General features: G+C 41.2%; 2 protein-coding genes across 4 annotated transcripts in view; both read right to left on the reverse strand.

The window, feature by feature from the left end:
- Positions 1-12,783, reverse strand: part of KIAA1549L (KIAA1549 like) — a gene marked incomplete at both ends in the record, with an annotated part of 127,992 nt that extends 115,209 nt beyond the window's left edge. The window contains one exon of the mRNA XM_082057864.1: positions 12,603-12,783. Within this exon, the coding sequence (XP_081913990.1) occupies positions 12,603-12,783 (181 nt within the window). The remainder of the gene's footprint in view (positions 1-12,602) is intronic.
- A 4,932-nt stretch (positions 12,784-17,715) lies between these two features.
- HIPK3 (homeodomain interacting protein kinase 3) overlaps positions 17,716-23,145 on the reverse strand; it is a 73,230-nt gene continuing 67,800 nt past the window's right edge. For all 3 annotated transcript variants that reach the window (XM_082057953.1, XM_082057952.1, XM_082057954.1), the window contains exon 16: positions 17,716-21,707. In XM_082057953.1, coding sequence (XP_081914079.1) covers positions 21,231-21,707 — 477 coding nt within the window. In that variant the 3' untranslated portion in view covers positions 17,716-21,230. The remainder of the gene's footprint in view (positions 21,708-23,145) is intronic.

Here is a 23,145-nt window from a genome sequence, read left to right on the forward strand (position 1 = left end):
GACTTGCTGGGGCTCTACCTGGGACTCGATCACTGGCCCCATCTCCCCTCAGAGGTTTGCTCCGGCAGCAGACAGGCTCACTCAATGACACTATGTGTTGGTACCACACAATGACAATTAGACAATGAACGTGTGAACTGCAGGTCTAAACGTGAGGCCCAGTATGAATACGAGATGCCAGCCTGCAAATTCTCCTTGCGTCAATTTCTTTTCTTGCAAAATATTGATAGAATATTTACTGTTTCTCCAAGAAGTTGAAGAACACCCCTGTTTTCCCAGTTGAGAGAATACAAAACCCCCTTTAAGGGCTGGGGGAGCCACAGGAGATGTTTGTAAAGCCACGCCAGAATGTTTAAGTGACTTCGCTCTCTTTTCTTGAATATTACTATGTTTTCCCTAGCAAAGATAGCTTAACCAGCGAGCCTAAAAATACTCCTAAGAACAATTTTTACCACACAACGGGATACGTACACATTGGCAAGTACTTAAAAATAATCCTTATTATACCCCATTGACAAAAACATGCACCAGAAACCTCATTAAAATAAGTCTAGCAACACTGTCAGCACGTATTTTAAGAAAAAAAGAAAAAGACCTTGTGCATAAAACTCCATTTAATCTAAGTTTTCCAAATCATATTGCCACCTCAGTTATAAGAATCTACTTGTATTAAATACAAAGCAAATAAAGCACATTCTTTGCTTCTAAGTGAGATTATGTTTCCCTTCTAGTCATGGAAATTATCAAGTGGTAAAATTCATTTGAAAAAAATAGGTTCCCTAAGGAGACTGTGGCATCAGATAAAATGGCAATCCTTCAATTGTTTACAAGAATAATTGCCAATATTATCATTGAGAAGGATATTGATACAATAAAAGGGTTATAAGTGTTACTCTGATGGGAGTAAGTCTTCATACAGGAACAGGGTAATAAAAGTGCATTACTTTTCATTAGATAATTGCTATCATTTTTTTTAACTTTTCATATGTTTAAATAGCATTGACAAGAAAGAATAACATTCTTCTGATATTAAAAAGACTGTAAAGGAGGAAGGTGCTCTGTAATTAATAAATCTTTGTTTGCAGAAGTACACATTCAGTGCTTAAAAGGCAAAACAATGTTATTTCTACCAAGATATGCTGGAACACCCAGATATACACACAGATACCGAAAAGGTGGAATTTGCTGCTCACAGCAGCTTTCACACACAAAAATTGACTTACTGTTGTAAGAACCCAGTATTTTACTAGAGGGTGATGTAAGGTAAGACATATACATTTTTGAAGTTAATTACTCCCAAACTATTTTTCTACAAAAGCAAAGAAACCAAGAGAGACCATAGGGAGACACATTATTTAATACACCTGTCTTAATTCTCAACCAAAGCGTATTTGGATCTAAAAACAAAAAAAGCATGACTAAGACTTAAAATACACATATCACTGTATTTTTCTCTTCCTTCGTTCTAGAAAGAGACATCAACAATAACAAAATAACAATTACATGCCAGTCTGAACTGAAATAAAGTTCATGGTATTCCTGAAAATGTCATATCCACAGACGTCTCAGGACTTCATCAGTTTAACTAATACAGGTAGGTTTTGTACTCTGCTCTCAGGCTAGTCATCATATCTACTGAAACAACCCATCATTTATTTAAAGGGGAAAACTGATTTTAAGAAGGCGTAGATAACTCAAATATCATACTACACATATTTAGCTTCCAGATTATTCCTTACTGTATTTTACTGACATTGTCCTAGTCACTGAAGGGCTCAACAGATTAGCAGTATGACATGCTGGGCACCTTAAAATGGGAATTGTAATTTGTATAAGCATGTACTTCTTTAGGAAAGCATTACTCTCATCCTGTATACTTACTGCCCTCCATAACAGTTTTGCCTATTTCCTTGGTCATTACTATAGTACAAACAGGAAATATTCCCCCTTCTGAAAATACCTTTCCCAGAGGTATCTCTATAAACTTATATTTCACAAGAGAAACCGTCTGTCCAACTCGCAGATCAGAGTCTCCATCCACATCGACTGAGGTCTGTGTGATTCCTCCTTTTGCTTCCCAGGTGAGCAGGACCAGACCAGCTCTGAAAGCCAAGATACCCATGTCTAGGCCTAACTAGTCATGGAAATACCCAAATAGTTTAAAGAAGTCAACATAATTACGGTGAATTTAGGCTGGCTACAATGATGCTAAGAAATTTTCCGTGTGCATGAGTAGATAGCATTGGTTTCAGCAATAATTGCATAAAAGACAATTTTAGAATCAATTTAGCAGTTAAGTAATTGTAGAAATTATACAGAGATTTCTTTGATTGGACAGTTGTAATGATAGCTACAGAAATCTATTGTACATATACTCTGCATAATACACTACATCATTGTAGCCTACAGTTAACATTGTTGAAAACAAATCACATTCCCGAAATGTGTTCCTGTAAGATTATTTCTTTGGGAAGATTATTTCTTTAATTATCTGCATTCACTGAAAATATTGGAGATATTAAAATATCTGATAAACATTGAATATTCCATCCTTTGTTATCTCAGCACTATTCTCCTTATCTATTACTTCTAATTTATCACTGATCTTTCAAACAAGCTGTTGGCCTTCCAACAAAACATACACTGCCCAGCCAGTTAATCTAATAGGGATCAGCATTCTGCAGTGTGGTGGAGGACTGCAGTTTAATTTCAGATAAGCATTATATGTGCTTCCCTACAAGCATTCCAAGAGTTCATTAATTGCAGTGGCTGGCCAGGAGTCTTTTAGAGGACAAAAAGGAGATTAATATGAAAATGCCATTCCAGTCTCCTAGCTAGGACACTGAGACCCACGCTGCAAAAAGAAGGAAGCCACAGTCATCACAAAAGGAAAACAAACTGACTGAAATCTCACCCACATGAAAACCAGCAGCAAAGTTTCTGCAGCCTCCACCCGAGCCAGGATTTCCACAAGTGTATTTCCAGCTCCCAAATAAATTATTGCAAGAAGCACAAGAGGTCAAGCTCCATCTAATACAGTTCTGACACCCCAACTCTTTAGTTGCATTTGAGGAATAAAGTCTTAACAGTGTTCACCTAGCATCCCTTTAGCTCTGCCTAAAGTACCTACAAAGAAAATAATTTTACACAGTTTGCTACTGGAAAGACCATTGGACTCAGCATGCTTGTCCTCTTCTCTTTAGGCAATCCCTAATCCCCACCTCTCTTAAACTCAGCTCTACACACAGCTCTCAGCACTTGGCTTGATGAACTGGCCTCAAGGGTGCTGCTGGGAAGATGGGGCAGCCCTGAGCACCGGCTGGGTACAGAGAAACCAGGGACACATGGACACATGGTGACTTCCAGGTATCTCCATGGTGGTTCACAAACCAGCCCTCAGGAGAAGTGTCCCCTATGCCCAAGCAGTGTTTGGTTTTCCAGGAGCTTACAGTTCATGTTCTTTTAGTGCCAGTTATTCAAATTTTGGATAGTCTCTTGTCCATACAGGAACACGGGAAATGCCACTCTGAACCAAACGGGATCCATGCAGTCTCTGTTAGCCAGTGCAGCCAGGCACTACTACAGAGCACTCCAGACCTACATTTTGGGGGTTCTTAAGCACCCATTTTCATGGCAGCAAGTCCTACAGCAGGAGGAAGCATGAAGCAGCATTGACTGGTTTTGAATTAGATGATTTTTTTTTCTCAGTTGCTGATTGTCCCCTTAGTCCTAGTGCTAGGAGACAAAGCAAACAAAGAACAGTATTTATCTTTGTTCTAGAATATTGTGACATTTAAACAGGGTAAATGGGAACTGTCAAATAGAGATTTTTGATATTGCTGCTGCTGATGGACTGGATTAGTAGAGAAAGGATTTGATTAATGACGAACAAAAAGAGGATGGAATAATTAATGTCCAGGAACGAATTTTTACAGACAATGAATCACTTTAAATTAATTTTATATTTCTATCAGACTACAAATTTGATCCAATATTCTTATATTTCAATGAGGCATTTGACTTTATATCTCACATTTTGATTAATAAAATATAAAATGAATATGGTGCATATGCAATAGGTTTTAAATAATTAAATTGAGCAGCAATGTTTCTAATAGATTCTCATGGGGACAGATTCTCAGCCTTGCACTCCTCAACAATTTTATCTACCCAGAGGAAGTCAAAACTGTCTCTGATAAAAGCTCTCGGATGATGATGGGGAAGGTGATGAACAATAAAGGAGGCAGGCAGATGCAGTTAAGTATCAAATCACACATCTGGAAATAAAGACTGTAGATCAGTTTCATGGGATAAGAGTAACTACAGAGGGGAACAATGATGAAGGGTTAAGTCTACTGAGCAGACTGCAGCTTCCACAAGTAGGAGAAGCATTGAAGCTTCAGGGATCGTTAATCTTGCTTCTCTCAATTATGCTAAAGCCTGCAGAGTAGACTTACTCTAAAAAAATAAATCTTGGAAGCAGAGGTGAGTAATCACATCAATGGGAACTCCTACAGAAGTAGCCTTAATTCAGTCCTTACATACGGGGAGGTCAGCACTACAACAAAAAACTATATTACATACAACACTGTTGCCGATGTCTGTTCCTGATGAACCAGGACTACCAGACCAGCTCTGAAAGCTGCAGTTCCAGGGGGACATCAAACTGGAAAGACTTCAAAGGGGACTTGAAAGAATGACAAAAGACATGGAAAATATGCCTTGGATTGAACCATCCGAGAACTCAAAGCGAAAGGCATGACTTGATCATAGTGTATGCATAGCTATGCATGGACAAGGGATTCCAGCACTATTGTGTCTGGTAGATAGGGTGGTTAGGAAATGCAGTGGGACAAATTCAGTTTGGAAATTATATATATTTCTAAACATGATAATAACACGCGTGCCAATAGTTGTGTTGAACTGCCCAGTCCCTGAAAAATTCTAATTAGGACTTCATGGCCTTTTAAAAGTTATTCTCTCTCCAGAGCGACCACACTTTTATCAGTCACTAAAACAAAGAGAAGTCTGATGGTCCACCTTATACAGAAGACAAATCCAATGTCAGTGACTTCTTTGTGACCTAAACATCTAAAAATCTCTTACCAATACATTTTTTCCATGTTCTGTACTCCTTCTTATGGCTGATGACTACTCTTTTCCAATCTGCACTATACTTTTGGATGTGAGATGACCAGAGGAAATTCTGTACATGTTCAGGACCAACCCTAGCTGGTCAACAAGATTTTTGTATATGATTTCTCAGTAATATATAAAGGTGTCTCACAGTTCTTGGTAGGTGACAATCTGGTAAAATTCCTTTTGAAAGCAACTCAATATTTTCATATTAACTATGTGACAGGACTACATAAGCTTTTTATAGGTGTTTCACTAGTCAATGAAAATTGTAGGTAAAGTAGGTAGGTACAAAAATGTAGGTACAGAAAACAATGCTTTTTTTTATAGCAGTGGAGCCACAAACAGCACCCCATAAACTCTCCAAGCAACACCCTTGCTTGTTTGCCCAGCAGAAGATCACTGCCTGTAGTCAATTTAGAGCCCAAGCTCTAATTCTCCACTAAGTCAAACTTTTGTTTTGAAATAGTAATGAATTTTGGATACCGAACCTTGCATAGGAAAATATATTGATAAATTCAGCAGGTTGCAGGTCTGAAAACATCTCTGTTACCAACATCTGTGGGCAAAAGCTGGGCAATTTCAAGCATGTTTGTGGGCTGCCAGTCAACAATGGAAAGTTTTTCAAGGCTGCTTTTACATGAGTATCTACTTCAGCAGCTACACACTTCGAGACTTTCAAAGCTGCTGAGCATCAAGAACTTCAGACAAACCCAGCTGAGAATACTGAACTGCCACAAGAATCAAGCCCATATTGGTCTGAAAATCACCCAGCCAAGATGTTTTAGGACAAGATCAGAAAAGCATTTCAAAAATTACAGTATCATGTAATTAGAGGATGCTAGAACAAACAATCAAACAAACAAATAAAAAAGGTTTTACAATTTTTTTAAAATATTCCTAAAAAATTTGGCTTAAAGACCTCGCTTTGAGGGCATACTACAATGATAGAAAACTGTAAAGATGTGTTCCCTTTCTTAACCATCCATGGCCCTTATAAAAATCCATTTATTCATCACTGACACATTGATCTGCCCAAGCTACTCATCAGATTTAAAAGAAAACTACATAAAGAAAGAACAAGTCTGTAATGGTTTCTTCTAAATCACCTTTTCAGAATTTCAGTAATGAGCAACATCACATAATGTAAGTCATTTATATTCTTCTCAAAACAAAGAAGTACTTGGGAACAAACTGTTCCCAAGGATACACTTCAGTTTTTCACCTTTTGTCTTACCATTTTTACATTGGTTGCCAACATATTTTACTGGCCTCAGTTATTTCATTGTTTAAGAGATACCAAGGAAAAGAATTGCGTCTTTGTTTTACGTTCCTTTGGAATGTGCTTTTTGACATTCTAATTTCAATGCATTTAAATGTTTAGCCTTTCTTTTGACTTACTAACAAACTCTGTCTCTTAGCATTGTGAGTTACTCATATTTATATAACAACCTTCTTGTGTTACCCTAGCTAGTAACCAGATGGGGTTTAATTTACAAAATCCATACCTCTCAAACACAGGGCAACAATTTTTTTTTTTTTTTTTCTGTTTATATTCAGCCAAAGACACTGCAGTGAGATTGTCATACCACTAAACAGTTGAGTGATGCAGGAGACTTCTGCTGCTTTTTTATTAACTGGTATACAGATGGATTTTAATTTATATTGGCTTGCTTCAGGAATTTTTTATCACCACCCATCTGCATGAGCACTTAGGAAAATACTGCACATGATCAGCACGTATATCGTGTAGAAAGACTTTCCTAGAGAGCAACCAAAATCACTACATTCAACGTGCGGGGTGTTTCAAAAAGATGGACCCAATTTGAAATGACTACTCCTTTGAAATTGGGTCCATCTTTTTGAAACACTCTGTACAGGATTTTTAGTCATAATAAAGAAAATGTACACACATGCAGGCAATACAGGAGACATTTCAAATGAAGAGCTACTGCTGCTTCCTCAACTGATGCATCAAACCTGATAATTATACCTGAAAATTGAAGAATATTCCCAGAACAGTTAATGTTTAGAGTCTTACATAGTTTTTTCTCTACTTTCTCCCATATATTCTTCCTGTTCAAAGTCAGTAGGAATCAACCCAGGCATTTCCCTTAAAAGAGCAACACTGGTATATTGCTAATAGGTGACAGAATGTTAGACAAGGCATTGTAGATAGTTTCAAACCCTCAGCAATGTGTGGTGGAGAAAATCTGAAAACAGGAACTGTCTTCTAAGTTTGAATTTCTGTTTTTTCCATCTTTGAAAGTTCCTACATTTTTCCCTCCTTCCTCCTACTCCCAGAATTCAGAAAGGAATTTTCCCTAGTTTAACCTTAAGATTGAGTAGAAATATTGTACGCGTTACATTTTGCTATACACTGTATATACCTCATACCTGCAAAGGTAATTGTTATTTAAACATTAATAACATAATAATTTCTTTTCATCCAAGAGTGGCCCATAGTACTTATATCTTCAGATTTCCCATTTTCTGCAATAACTCCTCTTTTTAAAAAGGAGTAGTCAAACTGAGTCACTTATAGCTGCTGTTGAGAGGCGCTTAAAAGCATCATCAGTGTTCAAAGTTGCACTTCAGACACCCATCAGCACCATATTTCCATTTCAGATTTTAAGAATGTAACTGCCCTTTCTTCTTGTGACAAAAATTATGAGATGCAGATGTTCCCTTTATATCCTTCTGCATGTACGCAGGACTGCCACTAAAATGTCACTTCAAAGCCTGGACTTTGCTCTTCTTTTTCAATCCTAGATCTTCTGTCATAGACCTTCCCAAATCTGAAACTATTGAAAGTTATGTTTAAGGAGGGAGAAGGGAAGACCCTGGTGTTTTTTTTCAAAGCGATATTTTATTACTCTCTTGATAAACTCTGAGGTTTAGTTTATGGAATCTGAAAATCTTTGCTGTGGATCCCTGTCTTTTGTGTATTTGGGTCTTAGGTAGGACATGAAGACAGTAAGCAAGGTATTACCAAGGAATTCATGGGTGTGAAGGTTTAGACTTGACCAACATTTGAAAGGCAGAAAGCTCAAAGAAGTTGCCCATCTTCTGCTCAACTCCTCTTGGAGCTGCCAGCCTTGCCTCGAACCATGAAGATGACAATGCCTCACACCTGTGGGAAGAGTGCTCACAATGTCCTTGGTTCTCAGACCAGAGCAACTGAAAACATTAACTCTGTCCTGGGATGTTGTCTCCTTGTTCTCAAAGTCCAAATAATGACCATGCTAGCTATGGAAAAGAAAGCTTTCTAACTGCATGAAGAAAAGGAAATAATTTTCAGTCAAACCAGCACAATGCCCTATGTCCAAAGCCCACCAGTGCTATCCCACCTTCTTAGTAGGAAGGCATGTCCCACCCTCAGGATTAGCAGTAAAATGCAATTAGTTCAGTAAGTGCAGTAGTTCCTTCCTTGGACTCAGCAGAACGGAGTTAAACAGTAAATAAGCACTGAAATGCTCATTCTTTTTAAATGAAATGTTGACATGTTTGGACATTCAAGCCTAAATTCATATGCAAATACCATCAGTATTTACTTCAGCAGAAACAACCATTCCCACATGACTAAGAAAATGCCATAAACAGAAAATTACTCACAGTCCCCTTCCTCTTGTTCATCAACCTGGCCTCAAGCAAGTGTAAAATAGTACAGTAAAGATCAGGAGGATGCAAGATATTCAGTATACTACTGGGTGACCGAACATGATGGCAAATAAGATTTAAAAGTTCTTTTCTATCCATAGGTCTCAAACAGCCAGTCAGTATTCCTTACAGGCAAAGCACAGACACTTGTCAACCTCATCCAAGATACCAGTTCCTTAATCTATAGAGAACAGTTGTTTCAGTAGATGTGACTTTAAAATATCTCGTATCTGTATGAATACTAAAACCAGAAATAATTTTTATCAGCTAATGTGGAGAATAACTCTGGCCCTGGAATCTAGTGGAAGAAGAAAACTCATGACTGGTGGATCTATACCAAGTGTACCCATCAAATCTTCAAATCCACACACAGAAGCATACTTTTAATGTTCCTGGTAGCCTAATTATTTCAGCCCATGCTGCAGATTCCTGTTTGATTTTGATTAAAATGAGTCAGAATTTGAAGGCTTCACTATTCTATCACAGGGTAGATATCTGCATGTATTTTATTCTGTTGAGATAATCAGAATATCAAAAGAGAGATGTGACAAACCTGAAACTATTGATTTTCTAAAATACTGGATTGGTAACCCTGGAGATCAACCACAGGAGGTGTAGAGGTACCTTTCTCTACACCCTTACCAATTTCCTCAATGCAGAGCTGGATCCAGGGAACGACACCACACTCTGATACTCTCACAGTTCTCACCTCTGTAGCAGCCCCTTTGGCAACGGGAACACCAACCCGTACACTTCCAGATGTGCCAATTCTGGCTCTTTTTGTGGAGTTTGAGGAGCTGAGAGGCACTGAGTCAGTGCTGAAGTAGCTGCAATCCGGGGACAGCAGCCGTTTGTAGGAAGTGGGACTGGCAATTTAGCAGCTGGCAAGGAGCACTCTCTGAGTTGTTCTATCAAAGTTCCAGCTGCGAGAAGCCACCACTCTGCTGGAGGCGTTGTTATTGGTTTTGAAATCATTGTTAATTAAGGTGAGATCTCACTGTGCTAGCCAGCAAACGCAGGAAGAAATGGACCTTTCCCTGACAAGTTTATCATTCAAACAGCCTACATAAACAACCATAAGGGATGATGGAAAATGTAAAAGGTATATTTTAATGTTTCTTAAAACTTTATTTCCCCAGCCCCCCCACCTCCCGCAGCCTTAATCAGTTGATTAAGCTCACGGGCAACACAACTGTGAGCATCGTGCCTTTAGCCCTGTTTTACTCAAGCAATAGTGCCACATGTGTTTACCGGCTGAGACAGTCCACCGAGACCAGACCAGCTTTCAACAGCTGCATTTCAAAGTTACATTCATTTCAGAAACTGCCCCTCTCTTCTTCCCCCAAGGAAAATGGCTTCCCACAGTTCCTGCCTCTGGTTCACGAGGCAGGAGGATGGTAGGAGTCAGTCCAAAACCACACATTTGCTCATTCATTTCTGCCTCATTACTTTTTCCTTTCTTGACAGATATATGTAGTTTGACTGAATTTTTGCACTTGTTATTCTATAATGCCTCAGAAACCACAGTTATATACTTCTGATCATGGTGGACAATGTAATTTTATTTTCAACCCGAATTCAAGTGGCGGTCCTGGGGTTGACATACTGTGGAAATTAATGATTAACTCTGCATCTCACTGAGCAGTTTGGTATTTATCCAGCTGAAGAAGCATAAAATACTTCTAAAATTAAAAATAAAGCTTCTCATCTGCTGTTTGAATCCTAATCACTCTGTAGTCCATGGTGAACATGTCCCGAGGCACTGGCCAGCACTGAGGTCTGGTTCTGAGCCCCAACACAGAGATAACCAACCTCTCAGCTCCCAGTGCCTGGTAGCCCAGTGCTCCATCATGTCAAGATCTCTTTTCAGGGAGATCTCTCCCCTTTGTGTTGAATTTTTAGTGAGGTTAAAGGAAATATTGTTACTACAGATATCATCTCAGGGATCAGGTGTCTTCTGAAGCATTAGGACCAGAATAAAACTTCACTCTTTATCCTACATGCCCCAGGTTCTCTGTTTGGTCTTCACACACAGCAATGCCATGTGTTGCTCATAAGCCCAAGAAAAGAACCAAATAATTATCTGTGAATGTGTACGTATGTACATACATATGTATGTAATTTTTCCATTGACGCAAATATTCCCCAGTGGAGAAAGCTGTAGTAAAAACAGCATGACAAATATTGTTCCCAGTGTTTAACGCATCATGTAATGCCAGTTGGACTTCATGGCAGTAGACCTGCTCTATGAACCATACACATTACAGTAATAATCACACGAATCAGTAAGTGTGTTTGCTTAACAGAAATCCAGAACTACAGGTAGTAAACTCTATGTAAACATATAGAGGTTAACCTTCTTAGACAAAACTAATGTTCTTGTTTGAAAACCTAGCTCTACTACACATTTTGCCCCACCTTCAATAGCAGACAGTGTTTCATATGTTCTCACTGGAGATACTTTTCATTCTACTCTTGAATCTAGTGATTGAGTGTAAAGAGATGTCTTGTTGCATTGTCAGAAATACCTCAGCTTTTAAAATTAATCTGTAAAAGCCTGGCTACTTCCAAGTGAAGGTACAATTCATAATTTAGACATGGCACAAGAGTTCATATGAAATCCAGACTGAATTGCCAAGCACAGGTGAAAAATTAGCCATTTCTCTGATCACAAGTCAGTTTATCTTATAGAGATAAATCAAACCATGGTATTTACATGTTCGGAGAAGTAATGAAGTTTGAGGCACTGTTCCACCAACCTACAACCTGCAAATGAGAACCCTTATTGTGTTATGGCTATAAAACTGACATCAATTGTGTATGATTACTGTACATTCATGTTAACAGCTTCAAAATGTGGATCGACATCCCTGCTCTTTTCTTAAATCCATGGGATTAATCTAGCCATATATCAAATTTAGCCTCTTTCTATTATTTTAGCATAGCCTTAGAATTATATTTGGCATCTGTATCTGGCACACAGAATAACTACTAGCAACAGTCATTATTTCTGCATTGAGGTCACTGAATATATCGACTGCCGTAAGAAGTCGGGAGAGCACAGAACACTGCCTGACTCAAAAAGTCAAGGGAAACAGCAAAAATATAATCCAGAAATTGTCGGAGCTCTCAGCTGCATTTGAGATGTAGTGCTCAGATCTCAGCAGAGCTTGCCCTCTCCTAACCCCTCCTTATCTTCCCCTCCTCCCCGGCACACACAACGGACAATCACTAGAAACGATCCTTTGGTTTAACAAAAGCCTCTGCCTGTACCTCTTTCTCTGCAAGAAACAAGGGCTAATCCAACCAGTCTGTCCCATAGGAAAAGCTGTTATTTTTGCGTTAGCCAAGACGGACAAATGCAGCACAGGCTGCCCACAGGATAAGGCAGAAAACCCCTTTTCACGGATGAGCCTCTGCTCAAAGAATGGGTAAAAAAGATGCGGAAGACAATGAGGAAGAGCCTGGATTTCCCCCCGCCCCCCCGACACTTAGAGTATTACACGGCACAAGGTAGATTTCACGTTTTCAACCCCTCGCCTTTGAAATCACGGCTTAGACAGGCGGGAGACCCTCTGCCATTGCAGCAGGTGAGGCTGTTCTGCAGGCGGCGGCAACTTCCTCCGTGCAGGGAAGCCCGAGCCTCCCCGCAGAGCTGCGCGTTCCGCGCCAGCGGCGCCTTCTCCGCGGGCAGGGCGGTGACAGAGGTGCCGGGTGACAGCGGTGCCCGGTGACAGCTGCTCTCCGCCGCCGGGCCGCCCCGGCCGCCCGCCCCCAGCCCCCCGCGCCCCCGCCGCGCTCCTTACCCGGCTCGGCCAGGGCGCTCGGCAGGAGGGCGACGATCACCCCCAGCAGCACGACGGCCCCGGCCAGGCCCGTTCCGCCGCCCGACGGCCGGGCGCTGCGCGGGGGAGCGGTGCCGGGCGCTCCGCCGGGCCCCGCGGGGCGCGCCCCGCTCCGCCCGCCGCCTGCCGCCCGCCGCCACATCCCCGCGCCTCGCACGGCCCCGCCGCGGCTCAGCGGGCAGCGCTGCCCATCGCCCCGCCGGGCTCTAGAGCAGCGGCTGTGCGGGGAGGCGGCGGAGGAGGAGGAGGAGCGGGGGGCGCCGCATGCTGCCGGCGGCTCTGCCCGGAGTCCGCCGCGGTCGGAGGACGAGGTGCCGGTGCGGCCCCTCCGCCTCCGGCGCGGAGAGCGCCTCGGAAGGGAGCTTCGCATCGACAAAGGGCTCACGTCGCCGCCAGTCCCGGCCCCGCTCCCCGCCCTCCGAGCGCGGGGAGGCGGGGAGCGGAGGCGGCGCTGCCGGGGCTGCGGGGACCCCCCTCCACCGCTCCGCGGGGCGCCCGGCCCCCCGCGCCCCCGCCGCCCGCTCCGCCCCGCGGCCGAGCCGCGGCCGCTCCCCAGCGCTCCCGGGGCAGCGAGAGGGGCCGAGGGCGCTGTCCAGCACACACCGGCTCCAGGGCAGCGGCCGCCGTGGCCGAGGGGAGACGGGTGGTGGGGGAAACCCTCCCCGCTCTGTGCCTTCGAGGGCACTTTGAATGCACTGTCAGCTCTGTGGTCTCATCCCCACCCCCTCTAATTTTGTAAATCAATTGCACCCAGCACCTCCGTTGAGGTGTAAATAAAGCTGTGCCTGCTTAAAGTGGTCCTGTGACCTGGCAAGACCAGAATTCCTTCTCTGCTCACCTTGGGAGCCTTTCGTTGCCAGCTGATGTACCTGTGAGTCTCTGGGCAAAGGCACTGCCAAAGATGGCCTTCATTATCTGAGGGGCCGGTGAGGACTTCTTGGGAAGCAGCCCAAGCATTACCACCATGCAGAGCATCACTGGCAGCAGTTCTGCAAGTGCAGAAACAGCTCTGACAATAAACAAGCAGGGGGATATCACTGGGATTGAGCAAATGGTCACTACATCCTCAGCCACCCAGTGTGCCAACAGGGGAAAGGTCTTCTCATGTCATACCCCTCCTGCATTCACTCATTTGGCCCCTCCAACCCTGCCCATGACCACGCTCAGACCTTCAGTCTGAAAGGGGAGCTTCCAAGGACAGAGATTTGCCTCTCTGGTGCATAATGGTACACCAGGAGGCAAAACAGCACTTAAAATGTATTACGGACATCAGAGAAGTTGAGCTCCAGCAAGAAGGAGAAGCTGCCTCAGTCAAAGTCAGACCAAACATTGCAGCAATTCATTTAGTGTTTTCTACAATTAGTATTTTCAGCAGACATAATATGAATTCTTTATTCTAATGTCATTCTCTCTCCTGGTAGTGCTTCCTTGAGTTCTTTTAGTTCCTAGATCATGTCTGTGTGCAACAGACAGTGACGGTGGGAGGAGGAGCAAAGGTGGACTCAGGACAGAACGTGCTCCAGGACCCTGAGAGTCGATTCTGAAAGGGTGCAGAGTCGTTTATGTGTGGGAAAGCAGTCCCGGCCTCCCAGCAGTTCCACCAGTCATCATCTTTCTGACAAAAACTTAGAAGCCAGGCGTGAGGTAGGGCAAGCCCAGCTTAACTTCCTGCTGCCCAGCTACTCACAGTATCACCCAAGTCCTGATGACCCGTAGTTACATATTTATCTGACTAGCTTGCATACTACAAATGTCACCAATACAGTTACTCAGCCACTAATACATCCCATTTGTGCTATTTTACTCACTTTTTCCTCAAATCACTAATCCATTCTACACAAGATTAGCTTCCACATGATGACTACTAATAACTGTCCACAGAGGAAAGATGGCAGTTGTATGAGTATTATAGTAAAATGGATAGCTTACTCAGCACTCCTATTATTTAGAGCCAATGTATTTAGTGCAGGGCCCTCTGCTGGTACCTTTTGTTAATTGTATGGAGTCCTGTGTAAAACCCATGTCATAATTTTCATCTTTTTCTAGGTTTTGTCATAACAAAATCTTTGTAATAGATCCATCAATAAGTTAATTTTTAGAGTACTTTTTCCCAATCTAGCTCTTAGCCATTACAGTATTTTCTTACTTTTCCATTATACGGTATATATGTGTATGGTTTTGTATTATGTATGAAATACAAGTTTTGTTTTGTTTTTTTTTTTCCCAGCAGATTTAGTTGTTATTTCAAAGGATTTTAAAAATGCATGTTTTCCAGAATGCTGACTGGGTAAGATCTCTTACAGCTAGTGAAAAAAACACTGAAGTTTTACCAAGTGACTGCAGCTAACTACTTCCTAAACTTACATTTGCCAGTCCTATTTGTCTCCATTTTCCAAAAAGGTAATTTTAACCTCCAGGGGGTATCTGTGCATCCACACTTGGTGCCACGATTTGCTTTCCTACATACATGTTCTCCTGGAGTGTGCACGTGCTCTGTATACTTGATACCAGATACTTTTTTTTGCAAGCACCAAGTGTTGCCCATATATTCCCTTGGACGGTTACACGTGTGGAACAGGGACGTGAAGTGTACGCACTTGTAACCTGCTTTCCTCACAGCTATGGAATCCTTAATGCTAGAAAGTAGTCCAGGTTCTGGAAGATATGCCTCATTGTAGATAAAGAATCGAGATTCTCCATGCTAGCGAAGATCTACTCTAGTTGGCTGAAGAGATGTATTGAATGTTTCTCTATAGGACCAGTATGTCTCTTGCTGGGGAAGAATACTACTCTACCATGCTACGTAACAATAAACCACACACACTGACACCGAAATTCATGTTTGCATGGATTTTTCTACCTTTGCCCAGGAAGGACAGGTTGACACATCTGCATGACCTTGGTTGAAATGATGAGTAAAACCTAAATCCAAACTTGCCTTGCTCACGGTAGACCTACCATAGTCACTTTGATTCTTGCTTGCCTTTATGAAGGAACCCATAGAATAGAGTCTCATCCATAGAAGAATCTCATCCATCAATGAGGAGACTAGTGGCCATGCAGCGACTTCTCAGTGAAGCAGGCTGCAGGCCAGGGTCTCCATCATTGCAACAGAACAGTTGGCATTTTTCATTTTGATGAATAAATATGTCGAATTTATTAACATGTCAGTCCACAAATATGACCATAGAATCGATTCTAGTCTCCAGGCACTTCTGCCAACAGACTATGGATGCTCCTAATCTGCCACTCCAGGATTTAAGGAGAAGAATCCATTATAATGTGTATTTCAGCCTCTCAGCACAAAGCTTCATCATTGTAACAAAGAATGGTCAGTGCTGTTCCCCAAGACAAGGGCAGTTAAAATTATCAGAACGTGCTTAGAGCATGCACCCAACTCTCCTGAGAGATAAAACGCACGTTCTTACAGGTCAAAGGTAGGAAGATATAACTAAGATCAATCACTGTCAAACCTTACCCATGATTTACTACACCCACCTGCCCCGCAGGATGTCAGACTGACCATTCCAGTCACCGTGGCATTTGGTGTGGGAGGAGGGAAGGGCTATAGCATTTCTCCGGTGTTGCCCAGAGCTCTGCGCCACACAAGACAGGCACTACAGGCCTGTAGGGAAGTCCCAGCTCTTCAAGCAGGGAGCAGAAGGGGTTCACAACCCTAACGAAACTTCAGCTCACGCTGTCTCCATTCATTACAGCAGCTGAAGACACTCTATGCGCGAGTTGCAGCGATTAATGTGAATCTCCCATGATCGTCAGGACTGTGCTGCCTTGTGAGTGACACCAACAGTAGCTTCTTTGTTGCCTCCCGGAGACTGACCATCTCCCTCCAGCTGAAAACCGCAGCTAATTCATTGAGAAATTCATTGCATCATCCTCAGCCAGTTCGTCCCACTACGGATGAGCAGCATGTGACAGTCCCATTGACTCTGAAAGCTTTTCCTTGAATGAATCTGCTATCACAACTGTGGTATAAATCTGTCCTTTGCATTTAAGTGACAGGGAAAGTACTCACCAAATTTTAAACCAGTATGAGTCATCCTAAAGGGAGTTGAGAGGAAGATAACTTACTCTGTCCTACTCCTATCCTTCCACAGGATGGGAAAGAGCATGGGGGACAGCTGGACACTGTTACTAATAAAAAGGAAGAACAGAGAAGACTTCACAGGCATCGTATTCCCTCTGACGGGCTCAGGCAGCCTTTCCTTGTTTGCTAGACGCTGCCAAAATTGAGAGCATAAGATACACCAAGGCAGCGGCCCTATTTGCTAAGGGAAATGTGGGATATAGATACCAACACCAATGCACATTTAAAAGCCAACAAGTGTAACTGCAAAGAATGAAATGGAAGCAGCGTTCATAGCAACAGAGGTGACTGTGGAATCTGGACAGGGATGCGTTTTCATGCAGCCTGAGGTGCAGCGTGGCAGGAAAAGCTTTGCAGTCTGACCAACTTGCACTGAAGAGCAAACAACTGTAAAAGATCAGTAACAGAAGCACCTTGTATTCAAAGTAAAGCTGTCAGTTCTGAAAGAGCTTGGTATCAAAAATATATTGCACTGCCATTTCAGTCTTTTACATGCGTGACAGATCCCAAACCGGCAGACTCCAGAAAGCACCGTAACCCTCTGGCAGAATGAGCACGTTTGGCTGACAGCAGCACCAACAAATGCACTTTCCATGGGCGCCTGGTCCATACCAGGGGCCATCTGGAACCAGGGACCATGTGGGGCCACCTGCGGCTGCCACCGGCGTGGGGCCAACTTCAGCAGCAGCCACGTATCCGCTGGTATCTGGGCCAGAGAGCCTTTGCCTAGGGTTGGAAATGTGGGACATCCAGAACAAAGAACCTTTAAGGTTTGGCTACATGAATAGAAGATTCTCAAGATCCTCTTAAGCAACCCTTGAAAGTTAATAAAATTTAACATTTCAGACAGAAGAGCAGCTTAGTGAAATGATTTTATCAGAACTTCAGAGCCCTCCCCGTGAACTTTCATTGCCTTTATCTTAATCCAGCCTTAATGCAACACAGCCAAAAAATGAAAGGCACCAAAAGTCATCTGCTGCAATATATATTTTAATTCAAAGTGAATCTCGACAGTAATACACCATAAATTCTTATTTTGACACTCACCAAAATAGTCACCTGGAAAACCCGCTTTTTGTGACAAAGTACAGAAGGCTTGGTCACATTTAAATCACTGAGAACTAGAAAGAAATACTATCGCAAACTGTAAGAGACATTACATCCATAAAAAATTTTCCCAGTCCTCATATTGTAATATTGCACAGTGCAATTGCTACATGGCGAACTAGTGTAGCATAGAAATCCAAAGCAAAAAAAAAGCCACAAGTCTACAAATTGTTAAACAGTAACAGTTCAAACTTATTAATCAAGTCTCTATCACTGGGTATTTCTAGAACAAGTCTTCCTACAGCTTGCAGTGTGATTTAACTTTTACTTAACACAAATCAAGTTAATTAGCAGTAAAAACAGAAAAATTAAAAGAAAAAAAAAGTTAATACAGTAGCATATTTGACCAATAAAACACCCTGAAGTAGTTAAAAACCGAACACAAGAAATTAACATAAAATCTTGCAAATTAAAGTAATATGCAGATATGCAATCCTGTAGTCATGCAGTGTTTTATTTAAAAAAGGCATTAAAACGGTAACATGTATAAACGCTTCTCAGAGGACGACTTTTTTCACAGAAAAGGCCCTCACCCTGGGAGCTTTGTTTTCTGCAGGTGGGACTGGGACACTGGCAGTGACCAGAGCCCGTTCTCTCCGAGTGTATTGCAGGATGAGGGAAAAGTCACACCGTGTATATCGAATTTAAGGTGTGGCAGGATCCCAAACATTTCATTATTTGAAATGCAGACATTTCTAACATTCCTACACACAGAAAGAGCAGCGGATCTAATTTGGGGCGCATTTACAGCAACTTTTTCCTGCATATGAGAGGATACTGTTGTGATATACAGATAATCGTATCAATTTAACAAGCACGTTAGCTTAAAACCTTAAGCACAGTAAAAAGAAAGTACAGTAAATATATTAGACCCATGAAGATCCCCATGGCCCCAGGAAAAAAAAAAATGCAGTATTTTTTTGTTATCACCATACAAAATTCATTTACTCCATTTGCACTGGGGATTCTTGGTGTGTCCATTGCCTGCAATGGAGTAAGCACCAAAAAAACGTCGCTTCCCAACACAGGGGAGTGAACAGAAAACCATCTGCTGGACCGTGTTGCGCATGTTTGAAGCGGTGAGGTGGACAGCCAATTCGAGCGTTTTCTTAACTTTATATATGTGTTGATTTCAAATTCATCAGGATACTCCTAGTTTCTAATGTATACTTTATATACACACACTTGTACAAAATGCATAGAGTTGATTACTAAAAACACTGAAACTTTGGGGAGGAGTTAGGTTTCTTAATTTTCAGTGTGATTAAAAATGTACTGCTGGTACTTTTATTATTTTTTATGATCTAATACTGTTGTATTTTAGTTATTACTTAAAAAATAAATCAAATGTAGGCACATTTATTTCATTCAGACATTCATTAAATAAAACACTGCTTGTGTTAGTGGAGTAAAGAATAAGATTACCAGTTATTAGCTTATTGACAGAGTTAAACTCAAATGCTTTGCACTCTTATTCCAGTCAACATTGCAAGGATTGTATTCCAGATTTTGTTTTAAAAAAAAGTTAAGTCAAGCCTGCAAGATGCAGCTTCTTACGTGTCTACACAATGCCAATATGAAAACATAAAAAAATTAAGTTACATCAATACATCCACTTATATGCAGTGATGAGCTCAAAGTTAATGGAGATAAAATACTGATGCAAATAACACACCCCAAAAAAACATATGCAATCATCTTCCATCATTTACAGTATAGTAGTTACGACACTTCAAACATGAAAACAAAATTTAAAACAAAAAATCCAAACCCAAAACCCGGCTCCTATTTCATGTAATTAGACTTGTACAGAAATCAGAAGGCTAAGAAAGAACTAGTTAATCACCTAATTTCACAGCTATCTGAAGTGGCAATCATTATATAGCAGCTTATCTATGATACATTCAAGATAAATGATACGATTTATTACTTGCCCATAAGCTAAAACACAGCCTCAGCTTAATACCTTCCGTAAATCCCATCTCTACACTACAGTATACTTGAGGTCTATGAAAAAGTAGCTACCTTGTATAGGAAATGGATGATTAAGTCTTTGGTGCTGCAAAAGCAACTTCATTTGAACAAAACAAAAAACAAAAAGACACACTTCCTAAGGAAAAAAAAAAAAAAATGCAAAAAAGCATGTAATTTACGTCCCTGACGGAATGTATTAAATAAGCAAACACCCGCAACAGGCTAAAACAAATACTATAATGTAAAAAGACTAAAATCTCTCCCATGCATAAATGAAAGATTGCACACAAAGAACTCACATCTTTTCAAGCTTCAATAGTAAATATTCTGCTACTAGTTATTAAATACTGCATGGTTTGCTCAAGCTAAGATGAAACCACACCATGGATCAATGAGCATTTGGCTTTTTCTCTCATTAGCTAGTCAGTCATGCCTATCGCACCTCTAAACATTTTATTATATCCAATTAGACAAACACTTTTAAAATAAACTACTTAGGTTGTATTGCAGTTCCATTTACCAGTATGAAATACTGTGCTGTGTGTCACTACTCAATAGAAACTGAAACAACTTCTCCTAAGCACTACTAAAGTCTTGTCTTGAAGCTAGATCATTCTGGGGGGAAAAAAAGAGACAGCAAAATTCAGCTACAGCAAAACATGCTGCCTTCTCAATAAGGAAAACACACCCAATACTAAAATCATACCACACAAAACCCAAAATGAGCATTACGCTATCAAAAATCAGCAGATCTGAATTTTTAAGTGCTGCAGTCCTCAACATTTATATATAAGTAATAACATTAACAACCTCAAATATTTAAGGCACTATGTGTGGGAACAGTTTACAATGCAGCTGAGATTATTAGGACAACAACATTTAAGAGCAATGTTTAGGCTTTTTTTCTTTCTCGCCCATGCAAAAGACACATGCAATGTGAAGAACAACAGCTCAACTTTCAGATAAGTGACTCAACATTTAAACACCAAGATACGCAATACAAACAAGTTACTTCTACACTGTACTGCTGACGTATGTGCATCTGTTGCTCTAGGCCTGTACACTGAATGGCTTCCCAAATGTAGACGTGTCTTGCACTAGTTAGAAGGCAATTTTATAAAAAATAGCAGGAGCAAAACCAGATTTCTGCTCCCATAAGTCACCTGTCTAGAGTTACTATATAAGAAGATAACATGACCAAAGACAAGTTATACCAAATGTGCAAAACACATTAAAAGTGAGTTTTTTTAAAGCTCAGAGTTGTTTAAATTGCACCCAAGTCTACATGATTCAAAAAAATAATTTTCCTGTTGTGCCATGGCTAATATTTAATAAATACCATGTTTCTTCTTAAATCAAACTTCTGTATCATTGAGCTTCCTCAATATACCGCGTTTGAGTTCTCACATAAATGGATACTGGCTGAGTTTTGTTGGACTCAATGGAAATCCCGTGTAAGCAGGAGACGCTGCGATGTACGAATGCGGTGGGAAAATCGGTTTGTACTGAGTCTGATGAATGGTCGGGGAAGGCAAGAGACGGGGGTTTATGCCAACTGGGACCTGGTGTACTATACCGCTGGGATGAGAGATGTTGTACGTCGGATGCTGTAACAAGGGTCTCGAGGTACATGGCGAGGCGAGGAGGTGGGCAACAGGCGCAGCGGTGCTCAGGGGTGCCGACGACGGGTACGGGAGAATTGCAGGTTGTCCTCCAAGGTGGGTGCTTCCAGGGAGATGGGTGTGCACGGCGGTGGGATTTGGGCTTCCTTGCGGAAGGGAGAAAGCGTGACCGGCGATGCTGGCTGGGATGTACGCCTGCTGCCTCCGGTGAGCGTAGTTTCCGTTCCATTCCTGCGGCCCAGATCCGAAGTGCTGAACCTGTCCACACACAGAAACGGGGAGGTCTTGATATTTCTAAGTATAAAGCGGGTTTGGAAAATGGAAAAAAAATGCACTAAAACTAATCAACTTAAAATCAAAAGGAATATAGAGACAGGAATAATTAAATGTTGAAACAAAACCAAAAAAATATTAGCTATTTAGATAGTAGCACAGACAGGAAATCTGACAAAAAGAGATGATAAACAGAACACAAGTTATTTTAATGCTCTTGCAAAAAAAAAGAAAAAGGATAAAATGCCATGCTGGGCTGTTTTAACAGAAATACCATGTATCACATGAGCAAGGTGCTTATTCCACTCTACTCAGCACTGGCTTGGCATCAATGGGAAGTGCTGCATTCAGTTTGGGCACCATAATGAGGCACAAAGAGGACAAATAGGAGAGAAATTTTAGAGGAGAGCAGAAAAAATAATAAACGGATTGAAAATATCTGAGACAACTAGGCAAACAGAAGTCTAGGGCTATGATCACAGGAAGATGCGGCAATCATTAACAGTTACAAAGAGAAAGACTAAGAATCAATTACTCCCATTAAATGATGCAGACTTCAAACTACATGGGGCATCTACCAAAGAAGGAAGGATCAGCATAAATTTTTGTAATGAAAATAACGTTCAACATTTTCTGCCAAGAGGCTGAGGAGTTGCAGTCATTGAGGAGATTAAAAATTAATACTACACTGATCATATTAAGGTTTGCTTAGAATTAATTAAACCAATCCTTCTGCATAATTATGCTGAAGGGGACATGGTGTCACTCACCCAAATGTTTCTTTCAATCTAAAATATTGAAGTCATTATTGGGAAATCCTCTTATCTACATATAGCATGCTTGCGTTTAGTATTTAACTCAGAATTTACTATTCACAGTTACTCTGCAAGACTTATACAAACAGGTGCTGCTCTTGTATTAAATGTACTTCCACATATCTAATCAAAAGCTCAATGCAGCTACAGCTCAAAACTGATTAATTGAACAGGGCTTAAACTTGATGTCATGTGTCAACTTCAGTTCCCAGCCACAGTAGACATTTACTATATTTTTGAGTAATGATAGAAGTAGCTTTTATATCAGCTTTGGGTATCTTCCAACATTGGATTGAAGTACAATCACCACCTCTTCCCCCTCCAGCTTCACTACCCAGCAGCAAGGGTAAGAAACAGTTGGCTCTCTTAAGCTCTATCTCATCTCTCAGTCCTCAAATTACAAGTATTTTCCGCACACTACTAAAAGAACAAGACTGAAATAAAACCCTAGTTTAACTGCACACTATGAGCATTTCAGCATTTGGATGTAGGGTAAAAAAAAACATGCTAACACATTTTTCATTGTGTCTCGTGCTTTGATTTTGTGAAGGCATTGATAATTTTCCCAGTATGGCTTTTCTATCATTTTAAAAAATAAAGTCAGCTGC

Source organism: Streptopelia decaocto (assembly GCF_964273445.1).
Source record: "Streptopelia decaocto genome assembly, chromosome: 7".
NCBI classification, from domain to species: Eukaryota; Metazoa; Chordata; class Aves; order Columbiformes; family Columbidae; genus Streptopelia; species Streptopelia decaocto.